Below are 12,151 nucleotides of genomic sequence, written 5' to 3' on the forward strand. Positions count from 1 at the left end.
CCAGAGCAGACGCAAGTCGGCTCTTGACAAAGATTCTTGTTCTTTTAATTATTGGTATACTTGTAAAGAAGCCACTGTTCACAAATAGTGAAGTTTCAACAAATCTAACACGAGTGGATGCTGCAATTTCTTTTGGTTGTTTATTGGCAGTATCAAAAGTGAAGGAATTTAGCTTACGTAAAACGCAGTTTGTTTTTACCGCTACTTTTATTGATAGCAGGAAATATTGAAGCGTGCCCGGGACCACAAGCCGATTGAAATGTTGGTAGATTAACAGATTTTACTTTCAGAAAAGGAGTAAAGTTATTTCACCAAAACTGTAGAGCTTTGACAAATTGTTTACCAAATCTTACGGCTTTATTTTCGGGAGGGAAAAACTCAGTTTTATCTCTCTCAGAGACACATATTGCACACGAAAGCGATAGCTTGTATTCCGGGGTTGCAGTTTGTAGAAAAGAGACGAAAAACTGGCCTAGGAGGAGGTGTTGCTATATACGTATCGAAGAATATAAACTGGAAACGACGAGAAGACCTTGAATGTGAGTTTTTAGAAAACATTTGGATCGAAATATGCCCGGAAAAAGCGAAACATCTAATTTGCTGTATGTATCTACCCCCGGACAATTCACTTCACTTACACAAGAAGTGGAAAGAATATTTTCTATATACGCTTGAGACCGTTAACGACCTATCGCTAGAAGTTATTATTATGGGTGACTTTAATGTTAACTATAAAAATAAAAATGATCATTCAGAATTTAAAGAGCTAATGGCTGTCCAGGGATTTAAACAGTTGGTAACAGCGGCTACGAGAACAACAAGAGGATCAAGCACCCCTTATAGATTTGATTTATACAAACAATCACTCGCTAATTCGTTCCACAAAAGTTATACCCGTGAGTATTGGCGATCACGATTGCGTCGCTTGCGTTCGAAGACACACTGGTCAAAAACTTCCACCAAAAGTAATTACTTGTCTTAATTATACCAACTACAACCACGATGATTTTTTAAAAAATAAACAAAATTGGAAGCATCTGTACACATTGACTGATGTAATTAGTGCGTGGAGTTATTTTAAAAATATTTTGTTATCCGTAATCGATAAACACGCGCCGCTCATACAAAAGAGAGTGAAGGGAGGCAAGTGCCCGTGGTTAGGGTATGGAGGTTAGGAGACTTATGTCTCGGAGAGATACTGTCTTGAGGAAGGCACGAAAATCAGGCAACAGTGCTGATTGTCGTTTTTATAAGAACCTAAAGAACCGATGCAATAACATAATAAAAAATGCAAAGAACAGTTTTCACAAAAACCTCCTTATCGAGAACAAGAGTAACCCAAGTCAAGTAAATGAAAATACGAATTCTGTTTTTGCGTTCACTTACGTTTCAAATGTATTTCTTGAAAGTCAGCTGAAGAAGTTGCAGCGCAAGAAAGCTACAGGTTATGACCAAATACCATCAGGACTTTTGAAAGACGGAGCCACAGCGTTATCCATTGAGTGTAATGCTTTTACAATTTGACTTTTTTCGTCGGATAGCAGCAATTTTGGATAGCCATTTTTCCAAGAAAATAGCACAAACGCTTGAATAAATGCAGTTGATGAATAATCCTCCATTGTCTTGATTGCTGTACAAGAAGTTGTGTTGCAGCAAAACACGACCAACCAAATTTTGATAGTTGCTCTTTTGTGATGATGTGACTATGCTCTAAACGGTCCACATAGATCAACTTGAGAAATATAAAAGCATGTGGCAATAGTAACATTATACCTTGATATAAGTCCCATTGCTGCTGCAATATTTTTCCTTTAAAGATGACGACAGGATTCTCTAATCCATTTAACAATACTTCTTCCTTCGATTATAAATGCTTTCTTTAAGCACAAATCTCCATACAGATTCTACACCAAAGTGCTTTACTATGCTGTTGTACCAGTGAACTTCATTAATTATGCAATATGCTAACGGTGAGTATCTATCAACCACATGTACACAAAATGTGCTGGCTGACAGATCTTTCATTGCTTCTGTCATCTTTCCCACGATAGTTATTTCTTCAGTTGGCAAGATACGGCCAGTATAATACAGGATGCCATTCTTTTCATTGGTGAATTTCTCGTACTGTTTTTGTGGTTGAAAATGCTGAATTTCGAGAGCAGCTTTTCTGAAGAATATTTCTCAGCTTTTTGAATGTCGTCATCTAACAGTAGCAGAGTGGATTTTGTGGTAATCGGTTGTTTCTTGATTGATTGCAATGATGATTGTCTATAACTGATAATACTTTTACGCATATTATATACAAATTTGATAACAATGGCTAGTATACGAATCACGGTTTTATAACGGTATTTGTTGGGATCGATAATATAATTAGAAAATGCTCTTCTTTTAAAAACTTCATCGGGGATTTTCCTCTGCACATAAGATAATCCGTCAAAATCAAAAGGACTTTCTTTTCTTATTTCCTCTTGTTGAGAATTGGTAAGAGTAATATCTTTGATACTTTTGCACGGAAATTGACTAATTTCATACCTCATCCAGTCATATCCGTTGCACCATCTTGAATTTTTGTCAACATCTTTCAGGCTAACACCTCTTCTTGTGCCAAGATCAGCAATCATGTTTTCTGATTGGATATTTCTCCAATCTTCTATGGTGGTAAATCTTTGAATGTCAATGACACGGTTTCTCACCCATTGTTTCAGGGATCGATTATTATTACAAATCCAAAACAGGACAATTTGCGAATTGGTAAATTTCACGCTGCTTTTATAATATTGCTAAAATGCTTTTCTTACCACCTCTGATGAATGAGTATTAACTAATGAGGCGTATAACTCTGCTCTTGATAAGGGCAGACCTTCAGGAACTAATCTTGACTTTGACAAAACTATTTGGCAAGAGTAACCTCCACATTTCCGCTTAAATCTCACATAAATTGCAATGCAAATTAAACACTTACTTGCATCGCCAAATGCAAACGTTTCCACGTCTAGACTTAGGTCATCTTCTGGTATGATTGCTCGATCGAATTTCAGGTTCTTCATCTCTGATATCATCTCAAAGTGTGATATCCATAACTGGCGTAAATAATCTGGTATTGCATCATCCCAGTTAAGCCTTTTGACAACCAATTCATGTAAATCAAGCTTCATTCCAGCAATGATAGGTGTTAACATCCCTGTGAGATCAAATACCTCTGCGACTTTTGATGCACAATGTCGTTTGGTTAATGTTGATGGTATTGATTTGATTTGAACTGTTTTTCTTCCTCTATGTTTTCTCGCAAAGTTAATAGCTTTTATGTCGAGCGATATTAAATCGTCTTTTGAATGCCATAGTAAGCCAGCGACACAAATTGTGATGCCATCATCTGATAACGAATTGTGAGGATCTAAACCAGAAAACGTTACTCCTTTTAACTTAAAGCCTCCTCGATTTAAGACCAGTTCTAATTGATCTGCTCTTTCCAATCACTTTTCTTTTGTATGTTCACCAGACGAACAATCATCTACATAGATATCTCTAAACACGATCTCCTTGATTTCTGGAAATTCTTCTTTGGACAACATGGCTGTTTTCTTTAAGCCAGTTTCAGCTTGATTACCACTAGACCGGACGCCATAGATCAAAGTTTTGATGATTTTTTGTTGCAGTGGTTTTGAGTCATCCAAATTCTCCTTCCAAAGATATCTTTGAAAGCACCAGTCATCTTGATGGAGTTTCACAGAATTATACATTTTCTGAATGTCATTATGAAATCCGTATTTGTGAATTCGCCATCGGATGAATATTTCTACGAGTTTGTTCATGTTATTTCTCCCTTTTGCCAAGATATCATTGAGGCTAAATCCTGTATCTGTAGGCTGAGACGCATCGAATACCATGCGGCAAGGAGTGGTGACCGAGTTGACTTTCCAAACAGTTCGCCAAGGTCTATAGTTTTGAATTTGAGCTTCTTCAAGTGATTTTTAGTGATTTTATTCCATAATTTTTTACCATCTTCCTCACATTCTGTGGCGAGCCATCTTGTTACTCTACTATTTCCTAGCAGCTTATAAATTCTTTCCAGTGCATCTCCATAGAAAAGATTATTTTCCAAACCATGCTTTTTGCATAATGAGAGCAGATCCTTCATGACTGTAATAATTTTGGCTATTCCGTTTGTAACCTTTTCCGGGTCTCTTAGCTTCCACAATAAATCCATGTTGTTCACTTCATGTAATTTTTTCGCTAGCATGGTTTTACAATCACCATTATGCTGCTATGAGTCTTTTCCATATCTCTTCAATGTCGTCAACATTCCTAACTAACATTAAAGCAGGATTCTCAAGGTAATTATTTCTTAACAGATCAGGTAGTAAACTTTTTGGTGTAGATTTGAGGTAGAGTTTCTCAATCATAGTTTGAAATGTGTAGATATCAAGAGGCGAGCTGTAGTCCTTGAATTTATTAAGCTTGATATTTAAAGAAAAGGGTTAAATGACTCAACTTTCTCAATTTCTCGTGAATTAACCTCATGTTCCACTTTCTGAATATACTCTCTCTTTAGAAATTTAAGGTTATCATACCTCTCCATGAGTTTTCTAATATCTCTTATCATAGGTGAGTTTTCAGGAGTATTAGTACAAATTTTTTCGAGCTTCTCTCCTATTTTTTATTTTTTTAAGTTCTCCATGCTTGTGTCTGTAATTAGCACGTAGTGATAGTGCTTGCGAAAGAGCTTTTTCGTATATTTCATTCAATGGATATAAATCACCCACACCATCTTCCTCGAAGAGATCTTGAATTTCCATTACTGGCATAGATTCTTCAACAGCTAAGTGGTCCTTTAAAAGGGACCTATTTCCCCCTTCAGACATATCTTCATCCAATTTCCAGTTATCCACCAAGAGGCTTAGATTTTCGATATCATTCTTCGAGTCTGTTGTAGTAGTAATTTTGGTAACTTTTTCGCCAGTGTCAGATAATGTTTTGTAGTCCAACCTTTTGCTCCTCCTCATCGATTACATTGGATCTGTTTGAATGTGGATCTATCCAGTTTTTAGGTCGGGTTGCTCGAAATACACTTTAAAACGGTAATAGTATGGCAAGTTAAGTTATTCAAACTGAAAGGAAATATATACAAATTTAGTTTTAATAAACGTTTGACAAAATAAATTGAAATATATTATTAAATAATCGTACCAGATTGCCCAAGTGTAAAACCAGATAAACTTGAAATTGAATTACGCTAAAATGTTTCTTGAAAGTTTGACGTGTGTAACAAATTGTTTGATACTTTTTGTATAAAGTTATTTTGTGACTGCTCAGTTTTGTGATTTGACGGAATGAATGAAAAATGTAAAAATTATAAAGTAACTGACATGAAATCCCTAATGACACGATCAAGTAACAATTAACAATTAAACAATACATGATGAAACATAATGATACAATACAAGTGGGACATACGAGACAATGAGACACGGGACTGGACAAGTGAGCAAAGAAATGAATAAACAAGGCATAACGGTAAATAGTAGCACTACACATGACGAGGTACATTTTTCGGACTGACATAAACAATGAATTTTGATTCAAGATTATATATATAAAAGTCGATTAACCCGTGGAACAACCCACGGAAATTAGCCGGCGTGATTATTTCGCGCACCTGTTATAAAATTATTTCGCGCACCTGTTATTAGATTACTCTGTGATAGCCATGGTTCCTGGAAATATACACTTATAGGCAAGGAAGCAATGTAAACTACACCTTTTTTATAGTATAGATTATCGGAGGTAGTGTGACGCCGCTTTCTCGTAAAATATATATATTTAACAATATCTCACGCATTTTTACGACCTAATTGAGGTTAAAAAGAGACCTTTCTTGCAAATAGCTTTTAAAAAACCAAATTTGACATTTTCTTACACTTTTTGTTCAGTTTGAAAACATAGTAAGTTTCGGCAAAAAAAGTTAAGCACATTCAGCTTTATTGTTGTCAAAAAAAATAAAAATGGTTAAAAATGAAACAAAATTTTACAAATTAATATTCAAATTCATGTTTAGAAGAAACAAAAAATCACTTACTAAATTCTTCTAAAATTTATTGTTCTCCTATTATCAAAAACTTGTTTTTGTTAATTTCCTTTCAAAGGCGCGAATAATTAAAGCTTATTTAATGAAATAGACAACGCAATGTTAATTGTCCGCAACTTTGTTTGCCCGTGTAGTTATTTATAACAAAGAAACTGCATCGAAGGAACAATAAAAGTTAATTAACCATGAATTTTTTATAAAAAAATTTTTTTGAATTAAACTTTTGGACTACGCAAAAGACAAAATAAGAATAAAACTTTAAAATAGCGTAGCGAAAAGATCAGAGAGCTGCGCGCAATTTCGTGCGTGGTTAACACAAGTCACTTTAGACGCACGAACAGACAGACGGAATACGGTTATTATTAAAGAGACACAACACCCCTTTATTGACAAACACCATGGTCATATAATGACAGGAGATCTCAATATCATATGGTAGATAAAAGGATTAACATCTTTGAGAATTGTGACACTGGTAAGAATGTTTCACAAGTTCTGAAGGACGCCGACTCTGTCAAAGCACTTAAAGACCTGCATAATAACTTTGTTGTTACACCTATTGACAAAGCCACATGTGATATTGCTGTGATTTGTAAACGGTTTTATGCAGAGGTTTGGGAGCTCGGATTGTGTCAACAAACAGAAACCTACAATCAAATTTATTCATCAGCAACAGATATCATTACAAAACAGTAAAGTACCCTAAAAAATAAATATAACTTAAATGTCACCGGTGAAAATGAATGTATTCCTCAAATTTATTGGATTCCTAAAATGCACAAAACGCCAACTAAATTCAGGTTTATCATCGGGGCACCTAAATGTGCCAAAAGAAGTTGAGATAAGTAGAGCTATGCAGTTACAACTGCAGGGACATTGGAATGGATGGGAGAATTATGTCAAAAACAACCTGTCATGGAAATCCATTCTAGCCATGCCTCCAAACTTGTTGTCTTTCTGTCTTTCCTCTACGTGCGACGTCCTTCCTTCTCCTAGTAACTTAAAGCGCTGGAAAATTATGTCAGAATCCTCTTGCTTTTTATGTAGAAAGGAGGTGTGCACAACAGCACATGTCTTAGGAGCCTGTAAGGTTGCCCTGTCGCAAGGCAGGTTTACTTTCAGGCATGATTCTGTCCTTTGCGAGCTTCTTTTCCATCCCAAAAAGTTCTATTCTGAAGTAATACCATCAAATAAACAGTGTGCCCGCAAAGTACCCTTTGTCAAGGCAGGTACCTACACCTCGGGAAAAAGATCAAAATCAACAGGTCTTCTGCACTTTGCCGACGACTGGGTCTTTTTAGTAGACCTAAGCAACGGATTCGTTTTTCCAGCCCATATAGCCATCATCTCTTTAAAACCGGATGTTGTGATATATTCTAACTGTTCTAAGCACGTCATCCTAATTGAGCTTACTTGTCCTTGTGAGAAAAATATGGAATCTTGGCACTCCAAAAAGCTTTATAAATATGCTCCACTAGTTGAGGTAATACGCGGTAACGGGTGGTTGCCATATATATTTGCCATTGAGGTAGGTCCTAGATGGTACTCTTCGAAGTCTGTACCTTGCTGTTTAAAATCTCTTGCTTTCAGCAGCCGTTCTGCATTTTCAACTGCACGCAAACCTGGTGATATGAGCATGAAAGGTTCTTTTTATATCTGGATTGCCAGAGCGTCGACACAATAGTCCCAGTAGCCTCCTCTTCACCTCTATCACAACACAATCACTTCCCTATGGCAAATTGTTCAACTTTAAAACTGCATCAAAATGCCCCACCTCCACCCACGCATCCTAATCAAACATCAACCAAAAAGGCTGTTTCCAACATTCACCCTAGGTTGATAAACAAAGACAATTCTTGCTATGCGAACTCCATTCTTCAAGCATTAACTATCCGTCCAAAGCTCTGGGCTCAGTTGCCATCAGAGACTTGTTGATGTCAGCACTAGAGAAATCTATAGTGATAAATGTGTCCCTTTTATGTTGCTCGAGTTCGGCAATTGACCCATCAAACTTTCGGCGGTCCTTGCAAAATAGCCAACAAGATGTCCCTGAAATTTTACAAGTTGTTATTGATTAGTTGATCGGATCTTCATCTTTGGTGGACGAAATTCTCTCAGTAACATTGACCACAACAAAGTCCTGTAATTTTTGCTTTTATTCATCTTCAAGAAGCCAAAAGAAGCCCATTTTAACCTTACCAACACTTATGTCAATATAGGACTCCTTTAATTATTTTTTCCAACCTCAGCAACTTTTAGGCGACAACAAGTGGTATTGTCCCCAGTGCTCGACACATCAGGAAGCAACAGTCGAGACAATAATATCAAATTGTGGAAGTGTTTTAGTTGTCCAATTGTTAAGGTATACATCTCTTAATGGGTCATCGTTTAAAGACAACAGGTTGGTTTTGTGCCTTCCAAAGAAACATCACGTCTTGAAAGTACCATCCCATCCCTCTGAGGATGTGTGTTTCAATAAAACATTCAATTTAGTTGCCACCATCAACCACTCCGGCACTCTTAGGGCAGGCCATTACTGGGCTTTTATCAAGGACAAGCATAACACCTGGCTTAAGTGTGACGATCGTGCCATTATTGCGGTGGATTCATCGCAACTTGACAATCGTTCTGCTTACATACTGTTCTTTAGTAGAAGTTAGCCTTCTTTTCTGCAACAAAGTAAATCGGGGGAGAAAACCCAGCCGGCACAAAGACGTTTAAAAGACGCAGCCGCCGACGTCTAAAAAACGTCTAAAACTGGTCTAATATGTCCGCTTTTAAGACTTTTTTTGCAAGACGTCTTTTAGACGTCGAAAGAAAGACGTTTTTTAGACATCTTGCCCAGACGTTTTCAAGACGTCTTGTTGTAGACCTGTTTTAGACGTCTTTCTAAACGGTTTTAAAGACGTGTTATTGCAGACATTTTATGCCGTACACGTTTTTGTATGTCATGGCAAAGTGTGCGTATTTTAAACATTAAAACTTATTTCTGTCATAAGGATTTAAAATTTATTCCCTTATCACTGGGCAAAGAGCTTTCTTACTTACTTCGCTTAAAAAATACCCTGTCCAGTTTTCAACGCGGGGACGATAAGTCTGATTTATTTACAACAATTTATTCCATTAAAAACAATGTCATTCGCAACAATGAATAATTTTACAACAATATTGTAATAAAAATATTTTATGTGCAATATTTTTCTACCACAAATGAGGAGAAAAAGTAAGAAAAAAACACATTTTCTTCCAACATTTAGAAAGAACCTGTCAACGTACCTCGAGTTGTTGTTGCCTCTTCTTTCGCGAGTTAAAAAACAAGGACGGTGTAAAATACTCGATTGAGTGTGACATGTAGTCAAAAACATTTTTGTGAAGAAAGCATAAATCCGTTCCGTACTTGTTTAAATAAACTTTCTGCGAAGTCTTTTTTCCAAAATAAAGCACACAGCTGTAGCTTTTGTAAATCAATTTTACAAGCTAATCCGATAAAATAAATCTAAAACGGTGTTTAAAAATCTGGGTACTAATAACTATACAAATGCACACTAATTGTTTTTCCGACCCACTCCACCTTTTGCGTTGGGAGCATTTTTTAATTTGACAGCAAAAACTTGCCGCACAAGTTTTTCATCTGTGCCGTATTTTTCTTTCACCGCATCTATTACAACAATTAATTTATTAAGTCCAACATCAGATATCTTTAAAGTAAGACCATAATTGCAAATTAATGTTAAAATAAATTAGTAACGCTTACCAATAATCAATTTGAAAATAGCTTTTTCTTCAAGTGCCGTCTTCCCACCATTTCCTTTCAAATTGCACTTTCCCATAAAGTTTGTAGTAAATACTTTACTAAAAATAGGAAAGTTTAGAATTAGAATGTAATAGAAAGATAAATGAAATCATTTGTTTGTTAAATCGAAGGCATATAGATATTTAATATTAAAGTTACCTTTCCATAATTAATTTTGTCGCTTCCCTGTAATCATTCCCGCCAATTTGTTTGAACTGACACACCTTGAATTACAAATAAAACAGTATACGTATAGGATAAATAGGCCTTTAAAACAGGGCAAGCCTACATGAAGCTGGTAATGAGTTTACGACTAATTTAGATCTTCTTTCTTTTTTATATGTAAAATTAGACATAAACAATTTGAAGTTTTAATAGCATCGTTTTCTTTTCTTCTTCAGTAATATTTTCGACTTCATTTAGTTGCTCAACTGTGTCGATGGTGGTGATGGTTAAACGTAGAACATCATTAATAATTGGTTGCTGGATAATCTTTTGGTCCAACTTAACTAACATGTTCATTATTTTCGATTGTCTGTCTATTACTGTTTTTATCATGTCTAAATGTACAATAAAGAATATTCCAGGATCTTTATGAAAATCAGGAACACTAAAGGCTTTCGGGAATTACAGTTCATTATTGGATTGTTTAAAATGTGAAAATTGATCTCCATTGATTATATAAACATAAAAATATTTTTGAAGAACAGAAATGAAGCAATGACTTCACATCTTACCTTCCAATCTATCTATTCTTGCTACTTCATCCGTCTTTTCGCTGCATGATGTTGATTCAACATCACTAAACATTGCAGGGTAATTTGTACCTATTCTTATTTGCTCTCCATTCTCGGTAAAGTAGTACGCTCGACTGTACTTCGCCGGGTTATAAGTACCTTCTAATTTCTGAGTTGGTGCAGGTGGAGTATTAAAAGAAAGTATACATTTTACACGCTCGCATACGTGTGCGAAAAAGCTAAGCGTGTCCTCGGGAATCGTCCCATTATGAACGAGGAATGATTGTATCATTAACCATGCCATCTCTGGACAATATATATGTCTTAACATCTTCGACAAACATCAAAGTGTCCATATTGCTATTGCTAAAAAAAAACTGTTCAGCTTTTCTGCTAAAGCGATAGGACATATGACATCAACGGAACAATCAGTAAACAGCATCGATAACAACTTGGTGGCGGCCAGTTGTTCGTTTCGATCTATACCTTCCTGTTGTATGTTGAAAACGCGAGAAATAAAGGGTACAACTCGATCATCAAGTAACTACACATATTCTTCGAACATAAGTGACGAAATCTGGTTATAATCCCCATCAATTATAAATCGACAAATTTGTTGAAAAGTGTTTCGCGCCAATTTGCAAAATGCTGCAGTGTTGTTCATGGATGTGGGAATAAAGCACCGATCCAATCGTCTCAGTTTCGTTTCCAAAATTTCAGATTCGTTGGAGCGTTCAATGGGTGAAACAAATGCTTGTTTAATATTTAATCCAATTTTCGTTCCATCACAAGCAAGTGAACTGCATTTTCCGCCGCACCAAGAGCAGGATATTGATGGAAAATGACTTCGTTTTGGAAAAAGGCTTCTCAAAATTGATAATCTTTTGCCTAAGCTTAAAAACAGTCTATACGACTTCTTCCAAAAGACCATCTGGATTTTCGTCAGACGTCCATCCGGCCTAAGTATCAAAACATATTAACCTTAATCAACTAATTGTAAGATAGTAATAGTATTTCTAAATGGTTTAAAAATTTACCTGGCAAGTACACGTTCCATTAGCACTAGGAACAAACAATGGGAAAGTTTCTGGTTCTTTAATATCTATTCTACTTCGTTGATAGAATTATATACTTAAGTTGTTTGAATCTGTATTGGAATCAACAATTTGAGTAAAAGGACAATTCTTGCCAAAGGTCCATAACCCACATGCAACATCAAATATATCTTCCCACTACGAAGAAAAGATGTGTGTAAAATGCAGAAAGTCCATAGATTCAAAATAATTCTGACATAAAATGTTTACTTTCTAAAGTCAAGCTTAAACTTTTAATCGCTTCTCACAAAAAAGGATTTTTTTGTTGCTATGTTTCCTCAAAAAATTATTTTTTAAGTCTGCTTTTATAAGTATATAGGTTTGGCTGTAATAAGTAAAACTAATAACCTTTTCAGAGGGTAAAGTATCATCTTCATCACTGCTATCACCATAGTTACCATCATCAACCTCGATATCCATCTCCATCCTCGTTGGCACT

At 35.8% G+C, this 12,151-nt stretch overlaps 1 protein-coding gene across 1 annotated transcript; it reads left to right on the forward strand.

The window, feature by feature from the left end:
• The first annotated feature begins 6,812 nt into the window (after positions 1 to 6,812).
• LOC130626017 (uncharacterized) lies at positions 6,813 to 7,772 on the forward strand. Its single transcript, XM_057441130.1, has one exon. The coding sequence runs from the start codon at positions 6,813 to 6,815 to the stop codon at positions 7,770 to 7,772; it is 960 nt and encodes a 319-aa protein (XP_057297113.1).
• The last annotated feature ends 4,379 nt before the right edge of the window (positions 7,773 to 12,151 follow it).

The sequence above is a fragment of the Hydractinia symbiolongicarpus genome, chromosome 14 (assembly GCF_029227915.1).
Source record: "Hydractinia symbiolongicarpus strain clone_291-10 chromosome 14, HSymV2.1, whole genome shotgun sequence".
In the NCBI taxonomy this organism is placed as follows: domain Eukaryota; kingdom Metazoa; phylum Cnidaria; class Hydrozoa; order Anthoathecata; family Hydractiniidae; genus Hydractinia; species Hydractinia symbiolongicarpus.